This window comes from Lepidochelys kempii, chromosome 7, assembly GCF_965140265.1.
Source record: "Lepidochelys kempii isolate rLepKem1 chromosome 7, rLepKem1.hap2, whole genome shotgun sequence".
In the NCBI taxonomy this organism is placed as follows: domain Eukaryota; kingdom Metazoa; phylum Chordata; order Testudines; family Cheloniidae; genus Lepidochelys; species Lepidochelys kempii.
Window position 1 is genome coordinate 13,565,440 of NC_133262.1, and position 22,477 is coordinate 13,587,916.

Sequence of the window (22,477 nt, forward strand, 5' to 3'; positions counted from 1 at the left end):
ATACTCAGAGAGCTGATATCAATGGTTGACAGTCAAGCTGGAAGGGCATATTGAGTAGGGTCCCACAGGGATCCATCCTGGGTCCATTTCTTCTCAATATCTTCAATATGATTTGGATAATGACACAGAGCATACACTTATAAAGTTTCATTTAGAGTTAAATTTAGCTAAGTGCATGAATTGTGCCTTATGACAACTTTGGTTTTAGTTAAAAGGTTCTACTGACTTCCATCTTAGATCCAGTTGTTTATATTATATGTTAATGATCTTTGTACCTGTTTATCCCATACAGAGTATTCATTTGTATGCTAATAGTATTGCTATTTAATAAACTATGTTTAAAAGAAGACTTTCTTTATCTGCAGGCTGATATTAATGAGCTTCGAAATCAAATGGCACAATTAACTGCAAACAAAATAAATACCATTAAAACCAGTATTTACTATTTGGATCAAAACAAAGTTACAATATCTAACTGAACAGGGTTATTAAAATATTTAAATAAAAATATTATAAAGCAATCATAATAAGCGATAACACAGCATTGTTCCTTGCTAATTAAAAAGCAAGGTCTCTTATTTTTACTATTTTTTCACATAACCTGGGGTGTAGGATCTATGTACAATTTGTGAAGACAAATATTTCTTTTATGCAAATATAGACAGACATCTGAATTGAGTTTTACTGAATGATAAAGCTTCAAGGCAAAATGCAATATGGTGAGGAAACTAAGTTTCCATAAAAGATAAGTTAGTAGAGTCCCCATTTCATCATACAGAAGAACCAAACACAACCCATAAGGTCATTTGTGCAGTGACCTGATTTAATTTTTTCTAAGAAAAAAAAAAGTATAGTGGGGTCCATTGTTAACCAGCAACTCACTGTTCAGTACAAAATACATATGACACAAAGCACCCTGATGCATCTGGATAAATCACAGAATCATCAAAAAGTAGGACTGGAAGGGACTTCAGTAGGTCATCTAGTCCAGTCCCCTGCACTGAGGCAGGACTAAGTATCATCTGGAGCATCTCTGACAGGTGTTTGTTTAACCGGTTCTTAAAAATGTCCAATGATGGAGATTCCACAACCTCCCTAGGTAATTTGTTCCAGTGCTTAACCACCCTGACAGTTAGGCAATATTTCCTAATGTGTAGCCTAAATCTCCCTAGCTGCAATTTAAGCCCATTACTTCCTCAGTGGTTAAGGAGAATAATTCATCACCCTCCTCTTTATAACAACCATTTATATATTTGAAGACTCGTTATCCTGTCTCCCCTCAGTCTTCCCTTCTTCAGACTAAAAAAACACACTTTTTCAAACTTTTCTCATAGGTCATGTTTTCTAGACCTTTCATCTTTTTTGGGGGCTCTCCTCTGGACTTTCTCCAATTTGTCCACATCTTTCTCAATCTGTGGTGCCCAGAACTGGCCACAATACTCCAGCTGCGTCCTTTACAGTGCTAAGTGGAATAGAAGAATTATTTCTTGTGTCTTGCTTACAAAACTCCTACTAATACATCCAGGATGATGTCACTTACTGGAGGATTCTCTGTTCCTTGAAGTCTTTAAACCATGATTTGAGGACTTCAATAGCTCAGACATAGGTGAGACGTTTATCGCAGGAGTGGGTGGGTGAGATTCTGTGGCCTGCATTGTGCAGGAGGTCAAACTACATGATCATAATGGTCCCTTCTGACCTTAATATCTATGAATCTATGTTTGCTCTTTTTTTAAAATTTTGCATTATGGACTCATATTTAGTTTGCAATACATTATAACCCTCCAAAATCTTTTTCTGAAGTACTCTTTCCTAGACAGAGATTTTCTATTTTGTATTTGTGCAATTGATTATTCCTTCCTAAGTGTATTACTTTGCGTTTCTCCTTATTGAATTTCTGTCTATTTATTTCAGACCATTTCTTCAGTTTGTCAAGATCATTTTGAATTCTAATCCTGTCCTCCAAAGCACTTGCACCCCCTGTTAGCTTGGTATTGTCTGCAATCTTTATAAGTTTATCTTTATCTCAGCAGCTAGGGTTGATGGGCTTGGATGGATGTGCTGACTCTGTTGCACCCTCCTCCCACACAGGGTCCTCTGTTTGGGTGATGTTGGTAAGACAGAGCAGAGTAGTTGGTCTTGTGGTTAACAATCTATTGAAATGCATGGGATTGTGCACACCAGTCTCAACTGTTGTTCCAGCCTGTCTGCAGACTCAGGCAGATGTTGCTGGGTTGATTATGATTGATTCACAGTTTAAAGCTTTTCATCACATTCCTGTGGACTAGAAATTACTTCTCCCCAAAATGAAAGCAGAGATTCCATTCTAATCATATAATTCCAGTTCTGTAGTCCCTAGTCATACGCCTAGAGTGCCTATTCCTTAAGTCAGACCTCTTTGTGCATGCAATTGTCAGACTTGTGCATTCACTTGTGCTAATTGTGCATACAAATTGGACACAAAATTTCAGATCTAATGTTTAAAAAATTCTCTCCCTCATTGTCCTAATTGCTGTAAATTTAAATCAACACCAATTTTTATAATCAAAAGGCTGTGATTCTGCAGCCTTTAATAAGGAAAAAAGACCCATTGGCTACAGTAAAGACTGTAGGACTTGGACCTTTGGCTCTGATTCACTACAGAGTTAGTCAAACTTTACACCTGTGTAACTAATGATTTCAATGGCATTAGACTGGTGGTGTACTGAAGTACAGCAATGGTGAAGCAGGGATGCAAGTTTGTAAATAGGTAAAATGAATGACATAGCAGTGCACAACTTGCCTTGAATAATTTAGCAGGGTACACATTACCTCTGCCACAGTTTAAAATCTAATGTGCTAACATCTGCTACCTCTTCCAGCTTTTATTTTCTATCAGCCTTGTTAAATACATGTCATTCTTTCATGCCCTCAAGATCAAGAGAAATAGCTGTCAACAATCTTTTGTTCACAGGAGATATCACTTTGGGAGATGATTTGTTTGGCACAGTTAATTAAAAGTTGTACATATCGTCTCTGCTTGAATTCTTAAGTTTTTACTTAGATGAGGCTTGATTTCTTAAGCTTTTACTTTACTTTTAATGAACATTTTTGGTGCTGCTCAGACTTGCGTCTCCTGCACAAAAGTGGCAAACCATTTTTATTACCGGAGACCATTAAGAAAATTTGGACTCAGGTGAAAATTTACAGAGTCCTTTTTATTTTCTTTTGTAGTGTAAAGTCATAGGCATCCAGAGCTAAGGACTCCAGTTATAGAGATAGGACGTTATATTATGTTTATCTCATAGATGAAGCAATAATTCTAGAAATAATGGATTAATTAAAGTCTGTAGTGGGTGTGTGTCTATTTTATGTGTTTATAAAGCAGGATTTTCATTCATTGCTTCATTTCCACACGGAATGGTCACCTATTTGTGTCATTCACCTACACTACAGTAGCACAGCTCAGACGCAGATTAAAATAGTAAGCACATGACTACCTTTAAGCCAGTGAGCCTTTCCATTGACTTCACTGAGACTAGTTCATGCTCAGAGTTAGGCACGCGCTCAAGTAACTTGCTGACATAGGGCCTCAAATAGAAAACCAATTATATCTTTGAAAAGCCCATTGACCTCTTGTCTCATGACATCTCTTAATGGAGATGCTTTCAACAGATTCACCTTAACTTTTATTCATTTTGTCCTTTGACACATGGTAGTTTATTTGCTGGCAAATACTGACTTTCTTGGAGGAGAAAATGTATCCCGTGGTTACTTGTGTTAGATTGAACTTTAAATATTAATGCACATTAGTATCTTGTTCAAGTACTTGGAATTACCTTGACTTTTGATGTAAACAAGAATTATTATTACCAAGCTTCATTCTGTCCAAACCTTGTGAAAAGTTAGTTTTATAGTAAGCATTTCACAAAGCAAAATGGGGTCACTTTTCACAGCTTCTTTTCTTGCTAATCATTTGCTGCGGGAGCTTGATCCAAAGCCAATTGAAATAAGTGGAAAGATTCCCGTTATCTTGAATGAGCTTTGGATCAGGCCCACAATTTCACTATATAAAAAAACATACTGAAAAATACAAGAAACAGGCCAACCAGCCCAATCCTCTGAGTGAAATCCAAGATTTCACCCTCTTATTTTTCGGGATGTATTTAAATTTTCTGCCATGCTCTGTATCCCCATCCTTCTCCAGAAACAAACTCATACTCTTTGTTTTAACTGCCTTTCCTTTTAACTAATTATGTGTTCATTACCCTTTGAAATAATTGTGCCTATGTCCCGCATTTACTGCCAGCTTCCTAATTTTTAGGTAATGTGACTTCAAATTCTAAAACCACTCTCAAACTTCCATTAGCTTTTGTCACAGTTTCTCTTTGCCAGCATATATTTTGTTTGGTAGAGAAAGCATGTCCAGTTTCAGACTGGCTGATTATTTAAATATTTGTGTATCAGCAGCGATTCTCTAGGTCAAGGATTATCTGACCAACATCTGAGTGGACAGTGAGCAATCCTAATGGATAAACATGTGTGTAGCCAAGATGTCATGCATAATATGCATAATATTGTGCTCAACCCCATGGAGGCCTAGATTTCTAGAAGAGAATATAGAAAGATATCTCAGTTTGCACAGCTAAATTCAGGAAATGAACCATCAGCAGTAATCTTTCTCTCTGAGCTGGATTAACTTCATAAATTTGAGGAATTTTCCATTAGAGTGAGTTTCAATCTCCAGTCACTTTGGCAGAATGTGGTGTTGAATGTCTTAATAATGAAATCTTTACACCTTTTGCAGTACCTGTGAGAAGTCCCCATGTAATGTTCCGAAACACACTTTAATTAGAATAAAGGTTGGCAGGATGCTGAGGACTGTTTTGTAGCATTCTGTGTGTATGGAACACATCTATTGTAAATGAATAGCAGTGCTTAATTTGTAATCAAAGAGGTCTCTGGGCTCAAGCAATTCGGTGCTGGGAGTCAAGCAGTTTTTTTGCATTCATAACTGATGCAGCAAGCCCAGAGGTGCCGGGGCTCAGCCCGGGCACAAATTAAGCACTGGTGAATAAACCCAAGTAGAAATGTCAGTGCATTCTAGAGTTCCCTATCCGATTGCTTTACGCTGCTTTGGCAGTACAAAGGGAATGTAAAACGGCCTTATATAGGGGAATGCCGTGGCATGGGGCATGCTCTGCTTATGCAGCGTGGTGTAGCCAGATCTACACATGTTCCTCATACCACCTCCGCACAACACAATGTGCTCTGTTGCTACCTGCTCACATAATGGCATCTGGGGGCCATTATTACAACCTGGCGTGATTTAGAAGAGCTGTAAATTACACTAGGAACTGAAATGAACTCTGCTGACCTACAAGTGGGGTAACAGAAAGCCACCTTTGACTTCCCAATCCCTGATATACAAAGTGCTGAACAGCTCTGGTGCATGCAAAGATCCTATATATAGCCAAGCAGTTGATCTTTCTGTCAGTAGGTATTCATTTATATCTTTATTTCATTAGCTCATATGCTCTTTGGACTATCTTTTTGTTTTATATTTGCACAGCACCTAGCACAGTGGTCCATGACTGGAGCTGACAGGAGCTACCACAACACACATAATAAATACATAATATCTGATTACTCTAAACTCGACCTCCTGCTCAGTCTGAGTTATAACTCAGGCATACAGTGTGTGACCATCTGGTGATCCACAGGTGAAACATTCTTTGATTTTCACTATACAGAATGAATAGTCTTTGCTTATTAGTCACCTCAATCTATTTTATCACCCGTATTTTCTAATGGCTGTTATCTGCAGCTGTGGCGTAGACCCATTTTAAATGCTAGAGAAGCTCGCAGCAGAGAGAATGAAAGTCTTGCCAATTTAGGGCCAAACCCTGTTGGCTATATCAAAGATAAAACCTGAGGGATGTCATTTGACCCAGTTTGTAAGCAAAGACACTCAAGCTGTGCTGTAAAAAGAGCCCATATTGTTTTTAACAAATGTCACATTTGTCAAATACTTTGGCATAGAGGGGCAATCAAAATTACTGTATAAAATTACATTGTGTATAGGGAATAACAAGGCAGATGCACAGAACATTGGTTGGTTTTTCAAAGGGAATATTTTCAGTCCCTGGCTTTGCTGTGTATCAGTGATTGTGTTGGCATCCAAAGACTTGAGAATGTAGTAACCTTTTCATCAATACTTACTATGGGCTAGTGTGGCCTGAGGCATAGCCCTGCACAATGGACAGTGCACAAACTACAGCACCACCTAGAGTAGCCCTAGGAAGAACACAGTCACAATGCCTTCCATGATTCCCTCTTCCTCTTGTCAGGGACAGGGGAAAGGGGGAGGGAAATGACTTACTGGTCAACACTGGAAGCGAGGCCGGGAGAAGAATAGATGCCCGCTGTCTCACAGAGGGCAGCACTGGTGTTAAAGACCCTGAGCTGATGTAAGATCTGAATGCAGCCATGTCTTTCTCCCCAGTATGGCTATACTCGGGCTAGTGACAACTTAGCAGAAAATAAATTGGGTCATTCCTCTGTCAGGCTTCCAAAAGGATTAGGTCCCATTTTAGCTACAAAGTTCCTCATTGTGGCATGGGGAGATTAGGCTGATTTAGCATTGTCCTTCTTTGTTCACTAGGTTGAGTATAGTATAATTTATGGATGGCATTTTCTAAAGCACTTACGTGATGTAGGAGTGGGACTTGGACTCCTAATTCAGTTAGGGACCTTGGAAAATCCCTCCCTTCCCGGATTTCAGTGGAGTTGTGATCGATTTACACCAGCAGAGAATTTGGACCTCTTTTCTGCCTCCCCCCACAAAAAAAATTCACATTTTTAGGAGATGAACAATGCGAGAATAAACAACATGAACTATACCTGGTGAAAATGTAGACCTGAAGGTAAGTTTAGTCAGTTCTAGGATATATGAAAGCATCCTGCTGATTCAGCAATAGTGGCAGACAGAAAAGCCTTCCTCCTCCATAGCCACACAGGTCTAACTTTTATACTCACAGCTGATCACCCAGCACACTAAACACAGGTGTGAGAGCTCCCTTTCATTGGACAGCTAGTTGAACACAGTCTTAATCATGTCTCTAGCTCCATGCAAATCAGAGAGTGTGGTGATGCTACAAGATGAATTAATTGTTATTTGTACTTCATCAAAACTTGGGCCAGATTCCGTATTCAGTTACACAGAACAGCTCTCAACTACATAAAGTAAATTAGAAGTGTAGCCATGTAACAGAGTAGAACATAGTGCATGGTATGTTATGCAGATAAACATGATATAAATATATGTAGGAATACAAGATACAATAATATTTTGTATATGTTTAATGTATTTGATATTACCACCAACTTCCTGTTGCGCTCTAGTTGTTGTTCATTTGCTTTAATAATGTAAACGTTAAATCATCTAAATTTATGTTGTAAACATTGAAAACCCTGGCTGTGTGGCTTACTTTTTTTTTTTAATGTAAAATGTGTTTTTTATATCAGATTTATATCTTCCTCCCTGCCAGAAAATTTCCTCAATTTTTATTTCCAGTATTTATTGCTCCATTTAACTCAGATTTGAAATTAAATTTTCCCACTTCTGGATGGTTGCATATTGTGTGTATGTCTATAAAATGACACAGCAAAATAGTGTTATTGTAAGGGACTGCGGAAGACTTTGTTATGGCCTAGCTAAGGAACTTCCGCTTTCTCGAGTCAGCCCGGTCACTGTAGGACATGGAGAACCAACTCTAACCGGTTTTAGGCTGGTTTTGTCTGCCTTGTATGGCCCACCGCCAGGTAGCGGAAAGCCCCCTTAGGAAAGTACCTAATTATATATTCATGAGCTGTTTATGTGTACTTCTTATTATGGCTCGCTGGTTGCCCCTTCGTTGGACTCCGTCCCAGACAAAGCTCTGGTGTGCTGGGTTCTCCGCCTCCGTGACAGCAACGCTTGGAGTCCCCGTTGCTGGTGTGTCACTAACCTTCAATAAAGCCAATAACTCACTGCTTAGCTGCGTGTGGGTCTCGTTTTCCAGAGTACCTCTGCCGGCCTGCGGTGTTTTGAACACCTTGGCCCAGAACAGTTATCTGTCCATATTCATCATCTGCGAGGTAACACAATGTTGAGTCCTTGCTCAAGCCCCCTAAAAGTTTAACTAGCAAGAACTTAGGCCAAAATGTGCACTTGATTATACTCTGAAATGCCACATTGACTCAAAGAGGTAAAAATCAGTGAAAAATTTGAAACATAAAATGCAGGAATTGGAGTTTACATTGCTTGAGACCGTTCTGATATACCATCACTGCTTTCATCTGGCATCTATTTCTCCAACTTTCTTTCCACATATCTCACCATTATCTTTGAGGTTCTCATAATATTAGTCAGTATAAACTAGTCAATACTCACAAATCAGTGCATAACTAAGCAAGGTAAACCATAGTCACTAATAAGGTGATTTCTTAGAGCAATATAACAAAGCTGTGTATTTTATGTTTTCATTGTCTGTGAGATGGAGTTTCAGGCTCTCATCTAGACTGGTAACAACTTTTCATAAAACTGACAAAATTACACAGGCCGTCAGTCCTCATGTTTCACATCGTAAACGGCTTAGCATCTAGGATCAGGGGAAAAAAATCCCCTCTAGTATAATATAGCATAATTAGCTGCATTATTGGGGTTTTATTTCTTCTTCTGAAACATCCAACATTGAACACAGAAGGACATCGAAAATTGGACTAGATGGATTGATGGTCAATTCTGGTATGTCACTTTTATGTTCCTTATATGTTGACAGTTAATAGATGGAGGTGAAGAATACATTTAGTTTGCTGTAGGAAAGTATAATCATCATAATAGTACCTAAATATTAGCCATGCAATGTTACTTTTATTACAGTTCCTGTACAGGAAGTTGGCACAATATCCTGTTAAGTTTATCTATCTATCTGTATATTTTTTAGGATCTTTATGCTAGAGGATGGCTGTCTCAAGATATATAATATTACCAAAACAGATGCAGGAGTGTATACTTGTATAGCAGTGAATCAATTTGGAGTTGCCAGGAATTCAGGAACCCTGATTGTGAAAGGTATTTTATTGTCTTCATTTGTGCTTTATGAATATTGGAAATGTACATACATATTTGATGAAACATACTGGGATGTCAAAGATCATAATAATACTGTTATGATGCAGGGTTTCAACTAAATCTTTACACTGAAACAGAGCTACCAGATGGCTGCAGCAACTGTTAAAATGCCTGGCCTATCCACAGGTAGTGACTATGCTTTAGTATCATTCTTAGAGGACATGGACAATAAAGCCTTATTCTTTCACCAGGGCCCTCTGGGTTATCAATATCATTTTTAAATCAGTACTTCTAAGAAAAACATTGATAAAATAACAGAAATCTAGCAGTCGATTACTTATATCGAATATATAGCAGTCATCATTTATTATTTGTATCATAGTAGCGCTTAGGAGCCCTTGTCCTGGACCAAGACCCCATTATGCTAGGTGCAGTACAAACACAGAACGAAAAGACAGTCCCTGCCACAAAGAGCTTGCAAGCTAAGTACCAGAAACTTGAAATATAGTGGCTGTGGGCCTCTGAACACCTTTCTGTTCTCCGCTATGTACAATGGGTTGAATCAATGCTGCTCATTTATAGCTTACGTTGGATCTCAGGCGACAAAAGATTATTTCTGCCACTGTAAATTAAGGAAAAGATATTTAGTGAATTAGTCTGGAAACTGGATTGTTTCATTATTGTTGGTTTTGTTTTAATGTTTTGTTCTATTTAAAAAAAGACTGGTTTAGAAGCTGAATAAAAAATTCACTCTAATAAAACACAGAATCTCTAAGAAGCTGCTTCCCCCTATCGCAATTGTGGTTAACCACCTTGGCACATGACACTAAAACAAGAGGAGTGGTCTCAGGCCCTTCAGACAGTTTCCTATTCTTAATATTAAAATGCTCCCCGCCTACACACACACACACACACACACTCCCAAAGAACATAAGGAGCAGTTATGATATCTCCTACACTTCACTGCTCGTTACTTTCCTGAATTTTAACACCTTAACCTCCCAGGTTCATTTGTGAGATTTCACTGCCTGCTCCAACAGCTAAAAATATCTGCTTCTCGGGGGAGTAATCTGAGCTGCCAGCTAACCAGAAATGTTCACATCACCAAGCAAGTCATTTTAGTGAAGGAAAAAACACCTTCTTCTCATGTTAATTTTTTATTTCAAACTGCATATTAGTTGAACTTCTAATCCTCTTCTTTGAAAGAAATTGACTTGATGTCACTTTGTGAGACATCACTATGGACTTGTCCTAGTCAGGTTGCATTCTGACAAATCCAGTCTGAAGTGTTCTAAGAGAATGTGACTGAAGTAACCTGACGGGATATGTCAAAATGCACCCACCAGGCTAATATATGAAAAGAAGTTTTCCAGAATCTGAATGGTCATTGAAAGTGTTATGGAGTCAACATAGTAATTGCTGCTACCTATGAGCCATACCTATTTTTTTCTAAAGGGGCTGTTTACAGGTAATTGCCTACCTACAGGCCCATTGAGGGAAATTTTGAGGCTCCGGTACATCATGTTCTCTGGGACCTGATGTTTTCCCATTTCACTTTATTTACACAGATGATAAGGATATTTCGGGGACTCCCTGAGCTCAGGAGCCCCATACAATTGCTCCCTCCTTCCCTATCCTAAAGGATTTGTGAGAAAGAGAGGAACAGTTTTTTGTTTTTTGTTTTTTTTTTTTAAACTCTAAGTACCCAGATCTCTTTATATACTACATAGAATGCTTAGTCACAAAGGGTGGGAACCTTAACAGAATAAAAAACAAAGAAGTTTTCATCATAGGAAAGGGTTACATTCACCCCTGTGCAACATGCCAGGTCATCCTATGCACCTCTTACCTTATTAAAACAGGGTTCTAGGTTTGTATTGGAAGGGGGAATTTCACCCTTCATGAGAAGCTAAAAGGGAGGATTGACCATTTTGTAGCTATAATATCTCTTTGTGATTGTCAACTTAAATGTCTCTGACTTCCTACTGCTGTTTTGGGAAGCATGTTAAAGTGCATTATGCTTGTATGACCTTTTTCTCTCTGTTGTGAATGTGATACACTGACTAAGGCCTTGTCTACACTGGGACTTCATCTGCAAGCCCTGAGTGCATCTGTGATTGACAATGGTGCATTTTACCTTTGCCTTTAACAGCATTACTTTTTTTTTTTTAAACACAGGCAAATTGCACTGCATCAATGTAAATCATGTCTATATTAAGCATTTTCACTAGTGCAACTGCACTGAAGGCTGACATAGCAACGTAGACAAGCCTAACTGTATCTTGTCCTCCATTTCATGGCTGAGCCTCCTAATTGTTAATAATGTACTCTTGCTAGCAGCTCATAAAGATACTTCCTCATCTCAGTAGTAGGATGCTTGTGACTGGTGCTGAAGATTCTGGGTTCAGTCCCTGCTGATCTGTGGATGGGTGAATCATTACATCAATGTAGCTGCCAACACAGGAAAAACTGGGGGAAATTTCATACCTTCTCTTGCTGCTAATTAAGCATGGATTGCAATTCTCAATATATATATTTGGTTTCTTATGAAAACATCCTGGTGACGTTAAATGGTAACAATGAAAAGGTGGAGAAAAGTAAGTTAAAAACATGTAACTTTAAATTCAATTATCAGAGCTATGAGCAGAATACTCTCGATGTTAGATAACCTTAGAAATGATAGTAGTTATAAGAATGACAGATTACCCAGCATCATTTGTAACTCAGCTTTTTTTCTGATTTGGCTGATTTTAGGTAACTTCACAATCATTTTGTCTAGCCTGCAGGCTTGACTTTCCTCCTTACCATACCGCAGCTGGCTAAGATAGTTTTCACGTTCAAATTTTGGAAGTGCAGTTAGTACCAATGCGATGCGTAATTTGAGAAAATGTTACAGCACTGCTAGCAGTGAATAAAATGAGTCGTGTAGTGTTTGAGGAGCTTTTCCTTCATGAGAGTTAGATACCATTGCACATACCGCCATATATACATCCTAATGGAGCAGTATGCAAAAAAATCACATTAAAAACAGCAACAAAATTCATTTGGCATTTACAAAGTGTATTAAAAAAACAGAGTAATAACATGGTATAAAAATGATCTTGTTTGCAGGGAACATTTGTTTTTGTTTTCCCTCTGGAGAAGTTTTGGCTGTTCAATTATAGGGCTCATTGCTTCAGCATTATTTTCAACTGAAATGTCAGAACTTGGAAAAGCATATCTAATGTGCAAATTAAGTTTATTGCTGCTCATTGAGTTGTTTATTCTTTGTGATAGAAGTCTTTATTATACCTCAACACACAGCATCTTATCTATTGTTTGTCTCTGGAAAAAAAAAACATTCTATATAATACATCTCTGCAGTTACTAAGCAAGATGGATAGATAATGGGAAACCAAGAGATTTTGAGAGGCATTTGAAAGGATCGGAGGTGGAGGTTGTAAACACAACCTCATAAAGGAAACAACAAAGATCATACTAAGTGAATAAATAAGCATGAGGCATGTCATGTGACATGGTCCAGCAGGAATGATGAACACAAAGGAACACACACACACAAACCCTATATAATTCAAGTTTAAAAATATATTTGCGGAAAAATAAAAAGATACCTGCCATTGAGCAGATTTGAGAAAGCAGGGCTCTTTTGCAGGTAATGGTTAACTGTGTAGTTATGGACTTGCTCAGTGTATAAATGGAAGCCTTTTGATATTCCAAAAGAGCAGATCTGTAGTGGGAAGCCCTAGTACTACACTTTCCAAACTGCTTGCCTATCCCTATGGATGAGTCCTATGGAATTCTATAGAAAATGACAAGTTGTCTATTGGAGTAAGAATTCTATCTGTACAATTCTATAACGGGGTATTCCTGTCAAATGTTAGAATAGTGGTTTGTTCTCAGTCTCTTTGGGCCTGTGACTCAAATAATTCCTGGAAAAAACAGTCTTCCAGCTGACCTTACCCAACAATTCATTGTGGTCACAATGGCATGGTTCTGGGGATACAGCAATAGGCAGACACAGTGGAAGTTGGATGTACTGCAGACGTGGGTGCTAACTGCTAGAATGGGCACGGTTGGGGGGGGTTCCCCTTCTCCCTCTCCCTCTCTTTGTGCCTGCCTGTGCAATGCTAAGTTCTGGAGTAGTGAACAGAGCACTGTGGTAGAATGGAAAGGGGAGAGGGGGAAAACAAAGCTCTGGATTTGGAGGCAGTAGGAGGCAAAAGCAGAAGAAAGAAGGGAGGGATAAATTGCTCCTTCTTTGTGTTCAGGCTCCTAGCAGGTTTTTACAGATTTTGTTTTTCTTTCGCGTGTACATGTGACTCATCAGACCCCACCCACTCACAGATATTGCTGGGTAGAAAACAGTTTTCCCATCCTGCATTTTTTTCAAGATTTCAAAACATTTTCTTACCCCACATTGTGACACATACAAGTCACCAAAAAAATTTGCAAATTGGAAATTTGTTTTTTTTTAAAAAATCAGCTTAGGTCAATTATTGAAACATTTTGTTTTGATTTTGACCATTTTTAAACTATAGAATCTCAGGGTCGGAAGAGACCTCAGGAGGTCATCTAGTCCAACCCCCTGCCCAAAGCAGGACCAATCCCTAATGTTTGCCCCAGATCCCTAAATGGCCCCCTCAAGGATTGAACTCACACCCTGGGTTTATTAGCAGGCCAATGCTCAAACCACTGAGCTAATATTTCAAAATGAAAAGTCCTTTTGAAGCAGAAAACTGGCATTTTTTTATTTAGAAAAATCTCAAAGGTTTCATTTTGGCAACTTTCCTTTCAAAATGTTTTTTAGTTGAAAAAATTGTCAAAGCCAACCCTCTCTCATAGAAATGTTTAGATTTGATGAATTGGCAGTTTCTGGCAAAAAAATTGTTGAAAAATCCCCAACTCACTCTAGTCACCTAACTGAGGCCGGTGTTCCATGTATTGTGAAACTGCCCTAGGCAATGGTTTAAAATTCAAGAGAAAGGATATCATTTTCTGTTACATTCCATAGGTTTCTGAATGATTTCTATGGAGCCCCATGTAACTTACACACAACCCTATTGGTTTAATTTCTAACTTTTTATATAACTTTCCTATAAGGCTAAATTGTTTTTACTAGTAGTATTAGTATTCATAGAGTGCTATAACTTTACACATAGCTTTACAGAATAGGCAAAAGGTACCTTTCCCACTGATTTACCATCCAATACAGATGAGTAAGATTTGCAGGAGAACAGCTCAGGCACCAGGTGGTGTTCAAACATCCTAGAAGAGATTGACACAGCAAGATTTCTGTGAAGGATATATGTTGCAAAGAGGAATTTGAAGGACAAGAAGTGCACTTGGCACATGGGAAATATAATGCACATTCACAGCTTTATTAAAGATTAATCAAGCTAGGCATAAAAGGTTAACTTAATCCCCTAGTGTAACGACACTGATGTTATATGAGGTACAAGATTTTTAGAACCAAACTCTCTTTGGGTGTTTTTCAGAGTTTGAGTATTTGTAGTCAGTGGAGTCATGCCAACAGAGAATTTGGCATTTGAATCCATGTGAAATGTAATGCACCTGCCACTCTTGCTTCCAGACAAGGAAAATTTTCTCTATTCTACTGGCTAAAAAAAAATCTTTAATAGTGTCATGTCATGCCTTCACCCTTGGGCAAATCTTCAAAAAAACAAGTGATGTGAAACTCTTCTGATTTTTAAAAGAAAGGGTTCTAAACAGCAATTAATTCACGCAATGGAAACCAAGAAAAAGTCTGCTCTGCTTCAGCAATTGAGTTGAAATTGAATTGAGGTTCTTCAAAGACTCCTTTTCCTTTCCTTGCAATGTGTACCTGTTAAAGGGGGAGTCCAGCAAAGAAAAGATTTTAGCACCACCTAATCTGTTTTAACAATACAAAGATCTTTCTTTGAATTCATTGGGAAGTGCCAGTTAAAGACTGAGGTGTAAACACTATAACTGGAGACCCAGTTTTAGTTCAAAAGAAGGATCACAGAAAATGCAATATTCCTCCTCATTGCCACTTGATCACTGTCTTGACAGTCCCAGAAGTTGTAACTCAACTCTGTGAGGAAGTCACTTGAAGTTCAGGACTGTACAGAATGGTCCCACCTACATAGCACTCAGTGATTGCAACTACTTTGGCAACCTGCTTAAAAGTGTGGTCTGAATAGCAAATTAATAAGAGTTGAATCTTCCACCTTTAATAAATGAGTGATCCCTTTGAAGTCAAGGCCCCATATTGAATAAAATTCTCAAATACTTTGCCAATACACAGGGTTAATCCTAGCATGGGATAGACTTACTGAACTAATGTAGTCCCTGAAACCCTCATCTTCCCCCCACTGCCACACACACACACACTTACTTTTTTCAGAACATATTACTATCATTGAATGGATTCTGTGCACATTTTATTCACTTGCATCTGAATTCTCATGATTTTATAAATGTTTCTGCAGAGACACTTTATTCAGGAGAATCGCTCACACAAAGTTTATGTGCCAAACATGCCAACAATAGTAAAATCGTATAAACCACTGTCTTTCCCCTTCAGCAAGCTACCTTTCCCTTTAATGAGAGCTGTTTCTCTCGTTATTAGTGTATGGGGGTAAAAAAGATTAAATGATTTTTCAATCTCTCGAGTCGCCTCCTTTGGAGCCTAAATACTGCAATGCACATGACACTGTGGGAAACTGCCAATGAAAATTAAATTTATTAGACTAATAAATAAAAAGGGCAAGAAATCTCTATTTAAGAAGTAAGAAAACACAGTGACCACATTTTATTTTGCTGCAATATTCTGCAAGGACAGTTTTTCAAAGTCTGCATCATCATGTCTCTTCCTCTTCCCCATATAGTCTTAGCAGCCTCAAAAATGTCTGCTGTTTTGTTTGAATTTAAGTCAGGTCGAGTGAGTGTGGGATTTATGAATCAGCATACTATAGGAGATGAATTTTGGTATGTTGCACATTTTCTGTTCTTCTCTAAGATATACATAGCACACATTGTATTCACAGTGCTCTTGGCAAGAAGCTATAAATGGTTTATAATGCACTGGAATCATCAACATGTCAAAGATCAGTTTCTTTAATAGGGACAGTAGCAGAACATTAGATCAATTTTAAGCCATTTCAGAAATGTTGCAAAAATCATTCAAATATTTTTTTATTACAAACGTATACTGGTATTTTTATACACTTGTTTATAATAAAGAATGATTTTTCTCAACAGAGAGGACTGTAATTACTGTTCCACCTTCTAAAATGGATGTTACAGTTGGAGAGAGTATAGTCCTACCATGTCAGGTGTCTCATGACCCCTCCGCTGAGGTTGTGCTCACATGGTCATTCAATGGAGATGTGATAGATTTTAAAAGAGGAGTGAATCATTTTGAAAGAATTGGAGGAGTAAGTTCTTCAAACTCTTTAGTGCTTCATCAAGCTGTTCTTAACAGCCCTTAAACCATATAAACATCTTTCATAATTCCCATTTTTGATACACATGTCAAATCACTGCTCCTTTATAAAAGTTACATCCATTTAGTGTGCTTTCTTATATTTCATAAACATGCTCAAGTTATTTGTGAAGCCATAATAAAAGTGTCAAACTGATATAAACTGATGACAGCAATGAATGCTTTAATTTAAAAGCTGCATTTTTATTAATATTTAGCAAGTTATAAAAATGTCCGTTTGGAAAACATGTTGTGAGTGATTAGTTTTATCTTTTTCTTCCTTTTATCTCCAGGAATCTGTTGGGGATTTGATGATAAGAAATATTCAGCTAAATCATTCCGGGAAATATGTTTGCATGGTACAAACAACCATAGACAGTCTATCTGCAGCAGCAGATGTAATTGTAAGAGGTAAGTCTATTAAGTGTAGAATTCTAACATAACTTATGTAAGAATGTAAAATGGGTAACATCAGCAACTGGGTTGGTGAAATTTAAAAAGTTTGTGGGTCTCTGGTATAACAATGCAGTTATGTGATGGCATTTCCTACACTCATTGCTCTCTTTGGACCAAACTATATTGGGTAGGTACTGGCCAAAGTAAGGGTGGTGAGTAAGTGCTCATTCCAATTGGAGCTAGCCCCATTTAAGGTCAGGTGGCAAACATCCTCCCCAAGCATTCCAGTAAATGGGGAGGTTGTCTCCACAGTTTGCACCAGCCTTCAGAATGGCACATCCTGCTCCCCCACAGGTGTGCCCAGGTTATTCTTCACATTGGTGCAAAGAGGCAATGTCATGATCCTGCCTTCTCTCCTCCCCCCATTTAGAGTTCTTAGGATGGAACATTCTGTGCATTCTACTGGTTGCTGGGACTCCAATTTTGTGGCCCTTGTTAAAATACAGGGATGCAATTAAGAATCTAAGAAGATGCTCTACAATAGATGTTGAAGCTCAATTATGCATCCATTTCAAACTTTAGGAAAAGTCAAATTCTATTAGATATAAGGCTCCGTCTCACAACCTTTGCAGACCCTAATCCCCCATTAACTTCAGTGGGAATTTTGGATATTCAGAGAATGTGAGGTCCAAAATCTTATTTTACATAGTCATATAATAAAGCTCTTTCAACTGAGTTCTGGTTCCTTCATGCTAACAATAGAGATATTTATGTTCAATATCTTGTTTTAAATACCCCAGGAATGTCATTTTTTCAAGCATTTAATGAAGACATGAAACCTTGAGAGCTAGATTATGTAACTCTTACTCATGCGGGTGAGCCCTTATTTCCATGAGACAGGCCCACTGACTTCAGTGAGTGAATATGGGTTGCACAATCCAGTCCAACAATGAATTCAATATCCTAGGGCATCAGTTACTCTAAAATATATGTTTCTGTAAGGCCCTCCAGGTCCCCCACAAGATGTTAGAATCGAACACATTTCTAGCACTACTGCCCTGCTATGCTGGAGACCAGGAACAGATAATAATAGTCCAGTCCAGATCTACAGTGTTCAGACAAGGACTCCTTTTTCAGTTGGATGGCAGGCAGCTTCAACCGGTAAGAAATCTGAAATTTCTGGTTCACTTTCATGCATGTCACAAGACTTACTCCAAAGGTGCATTTTCATTCACATGTCTTTTGTATTTAGTTCCTGAAGTTCTCAATGGTAGAACCTATTCAGCAACAGTGACTGGTTTAAACCCTTGGGTTGAATATGAATTCCGTGTGGTTGCTGGCAATAACATTGGGATTGGGGAGCCAAGCAGACCATCAGAGCTGCTAAGAACAAAAGCATCAAGTAAGTTTTCCTGATTTGTTCCAATGATTTTAGAAACCTCCTAGTCACTACTCTGTTCTATTTAAAAATGAAATTACATCAGGCTATGGAACTGCTCCAAAGCCCACTGAAATCAATGAGGATTTTGCATTGATATCAATGAGCCATGGTCCATGCCCTGTGTACATTACATTTGTGGAAGCATCTTTCAGTTCATAATATGCTAATTCAGTCTTAATGAAGCTCCAATTATATCAATGGAGATTATCTTTCTTACACCGGGTCTGAGGTTGGTCATACTGTTATAACAAGATATGAATTCTATTGTTTAAACACTAATCACAGATCTTGTTTTCTGCCTGTTATAATGGTGTGCACATGCCCACCGCTGAGCAAAGTATCAGTATGGAATGGTTAATGTCATCTTCCTGAGTAGAACCCCTAACAAAATTTTACATCTTTATTCAAAATTTGTCTGAGATCACCTGAGTATCTGGGCATAGTTGAAGTAACTTAGGACGTCATCCAAAGACCACTGAAGCCAATAGGATTGTATTCAATGATTTCAGTGGCCAAAACATCAGTCCCTTTGCTACAAAGTCAGCCTAGCCCATACACATTTCTCTAACCACCTCCTCCTTCAGCTCTTTTACCTACTTCATGAGGGACTCTACCAACAAACACCTCTTATGTTGGTTGGTTCCCCCTGCTTGGCTTTTGCCAGTGGGGATATGCAAACTGCATTCCCTGCAAGTCTAGACTAGAGCCTGAGCAGAAGCCACCAGGGTCATAACACCTACCTGGTGGAGGCCCCCATATGTGCAATCAGAGGAAAAGATAGCAGTAGTGTTGGCGACATGCCATTTTTCTCCCATTGTGGGTTCTTCCTTGTAGAGTACCTACTAGTTAGGGAAAGTATTTTTTTTTTAAACCTACCTTCCTCAACTGGCAAACTCCCTTAGGCTCCCATCTGCCTTCATCTTACCAACTACTTGAAGAATGTCTACACTGCAACTAAAGGACAATGGCCAGCTGATGTGGAGCTTGGGCAAAGGGACTGTTTAAATGTGGTGTAGACATTTGGTCTTGGGCTGGAGCCCAAGTTCTGGGACCCTACCCCCTTCTCAGGGTCCCAGAGCTCAGGCTCCACCCCAAGACCAAATGTCTACACTGCAGTGAAATAGCGCCTTAGCCCAAGCTCTGCAAGCCTGAGTCAGGTGGCACAGGCCAGTCTCAGTTGTCTAATTATAGTGTAGACATACCCTGGTACATACTTTTAAAAGTGCGGGTCCCACACATAGCAGGAATGAGTGATTCAACCCCTCTCACTCAGCTGCCTCTAATTACTGGTCTATTCAAATAAAAACTGAACTGCTCTGACTTCTAAAGGCCTTGCCAAAAAACTGGTGCTAACTCACCTAACTGCAGGGCAATCTAGCCCAGACAGACCTCAACCACATCTAGATTTCAAAACACAGAAACCAGCCCAGAATCTCACCAAACTCAATGGCAAGTACCCAGTACAAAAAGAGCTCCTCCTTTGTCCCCCGAGTTAATCAATAATAATAAGTCAGAAGTGCTCACCAACTGCCTAATTCCCTTAGTCTCCCAGCTGCCTTCATTTTACCATCCCCTGGGAGCCTATGTGCTTTTTAAAGACTGGGGCCCAAAACAGCTGGAAGGGATGACTCATCCCTTCTCATTCATCTGGTGGTGATGAATAGAGTGAAGATACAGTCTGGCTTTTCTTAAGAGCAAGGGGAGTATGCTGCAGCCCCAGAAGGGGTATAATAAATTGCTACCTTCTCCCCCTGGAGCAAGTGGGGAGTATGAGAGGAATTGTGACTTACTAAAACTGCTCTTGGGACAGTTCAGCTGTGTGCCATCCTTCACACAGGACTGAGCATGAAAGTTCAGTATAGCCCAGGGGAGGTTCTAATTCCTCACCAACCTAGAGTGATACAAATACCAAAATACCTTCTCAGGATGAGGTTTCACAAGCACCTATTGCAGTCAGGAACTTCTGATTCCCTCCCTTAATTAGCAATGCTGCTGTTTACATGATGCGTCAGTGAGAACTAGTGTGTTGGAATTCAAGCTTCCTTCCATCAGGAAAAGCTTTCAGTAGCTCTGCTAGGGGGCTGCACAAGACTAGATGTGAAGAGATGGCACTTGCATAGCAAAAACAAACAAAAACCCAACAACAACAAGACCATTTAAAATAGAGAATTAGGGAGCAATTGAAATAAGAGAAAAGAACAACTTTCTCACAATGCATTCACTAGGGCCTGACCCATTGCCCATGGAAGCCAGTGCAAAGACTCCCCTTAATTCTATTGGACTTTGGGTCAGGCACTAGTGCCTTAAACACTTCATTGCTGTAAAACATTCCAGCTGCTGTATATACAGCCTGAATACAACTGCTGTGCAGAGAGATATACTAGACACAGCCTAGCATTCTTTTCTTAACAGAATATGAATTCACAGTGAGAACACAGCAGTAGCACCAGAAGACTAGCAGTGAAAGGGTAAATTGTAAATGCCCTGTTGTAATAGCTATTTTGCTAGCTAAAACCTGATTGAGCATTAGTAGATCTGTGGATGCAAATGAGCCACTGCTCATTTAATTAAAATGCAGCTGAGAATTAATTGAGCATCCGTTGGTGCACTCAACCGTAAATTTTCATCTGTTTCTCAACTATGACCCAGTTGAGGCTCTGTTGAGCAGTAGTATAAATTTTTCCCCATGCAAATGTAGTAAAGACTGAACTCATTTAACACATGTGCTAATTGAGCATCAACGGGTTCATGGAACAGTGGAGCACGAGTTGAGTCTGGCTTGAAAGTCTTTTTCTTCATTTACTTCTTTAGATTAATCCCCCTCCTTCCCATCTTAAATTCCTTAACTATTAAGCACACAATGATGTTGGATATGAGTGATAAAATGTAACCACCAAAAGATCAATACTTTACTTTCATCAAATACAGTCATTTTGAACAATATTCTCTCCAAATTTCTAAAAATGGAAAAACAAAGCAAAACAACTGGTCTGCACCCAGTCCTCTGAAATGTTGTGCAGAAGATATGAGCTTGAGGCTAAACTTGCGCTATAGAATATGTTCTCTTGGAGAGACACTGTGATTTATATACAAAATTGCTAGAGGGGATGAAGCGTCACAAAGGTTTAGAACTGTACTGGAGTAATTAGTGTGTGGTCATGTATCTGGTTAATAACAATACAAAGCACGTCAACATATATGTCTGCTATCTTTCTGATATTGAGTAGTAGCTTATTTATGTCATTAGTCCCATAGAAGATTGACAAGAATAAGGGACTTCTCAAGGTAAAGGTGACTGAATTTGGCCCATAAGGTCAGATTCCTCTACCTGTTCTCTGGTTTAATACCAACTTAATCCACACATTGTCCCACTGAAGTCAATGGGTGTGATTGTATGGTGTGCCTCTGAGAGGCACAGCACAAAACTTGCAGCTCAGAAGGTTTTAAGCCTTTGTTCACTCTCAGACCTGGCCTGCTTGAGGTGCATTGAGGCCCCAATAATTTGAGGGACCTATGAAATGTAACCCTACCCTTTCCATCTCTGACATATCCTTCTGGCCCACATCACACAAGGGACACAGACTTTACTCTACATCAAGTCTTGCAGTGGAGGCCTTGTAAGGCAGAGTAAACTGCCTTGAGCAAAGCTACTAATGAGGGGAATGCTCTTTTGGCTAGCTCCAGCATTCTAATTTTGGGTTTTTTTTTTTATTTTTTTTTTTTTACATTGCTGTGGTAACGTATAAGGGCCATAGTGGAGGTGAGAATCCTTCTCAATGGTACTACTTGGGGGCTGCTATTTAATCTGAGTAATGCTGTCAGAATCTGGCACATTGTGAGGTAGCAGAATCTGGTTCACAGAAAGAATTGAAAACAGTTTCCTTTTGCTGGGAACTTATTGCAAGATGAAGGGAATTTCCTGGGCTTTCTTGCCTCCCTTCCCCATCCCTCACTTGGGATTTCTATGAAGTATGCTCCTCAGCTTGAATCACCACTGCATTACATTAGTTGGACACTGGAACTATAGTGTCATGGTGAATCAGGCTCCCATATTTATGCACCATTGGCCTCTTCTCATTGC

At 39.0% G+C, this 22,477-nt stretch overlaps 1 protein-coding gene across 1 annotated transcript in view; it reads left to right on the forward strand.

The window, feature by feature from the left end:
- Positions 1–22,477, forward strand: part of CNTN6 (contactin 6) — a 228,021-nt gene that overhangs the window by 182,772 nt on the left and 22,772 nt on the right. Inside the window, exons 12-16 of the mRNA XM_073351147.1 lie at positions 8,967–9,094; positions 16,337–16,512; positions 16,853–16,970; positions 17,958–18,116; positions 18,208–18,357. Of these exons, the coding sequence (XP_073207248.1) occupies positions 8,967–9,094; positions 16,337–16,512; positions 16,853–16,970; positions 17,958–18,116; positions 18,208–18,357 (731 nt within the window). The remainder of the gene's footprint in view (positions 1–8,966; positions 9,095–16,336; positions 16,513–16,852; positions 16,971–17,957; positions 18,117–18,207; positions 18,358–22,477) is intronic.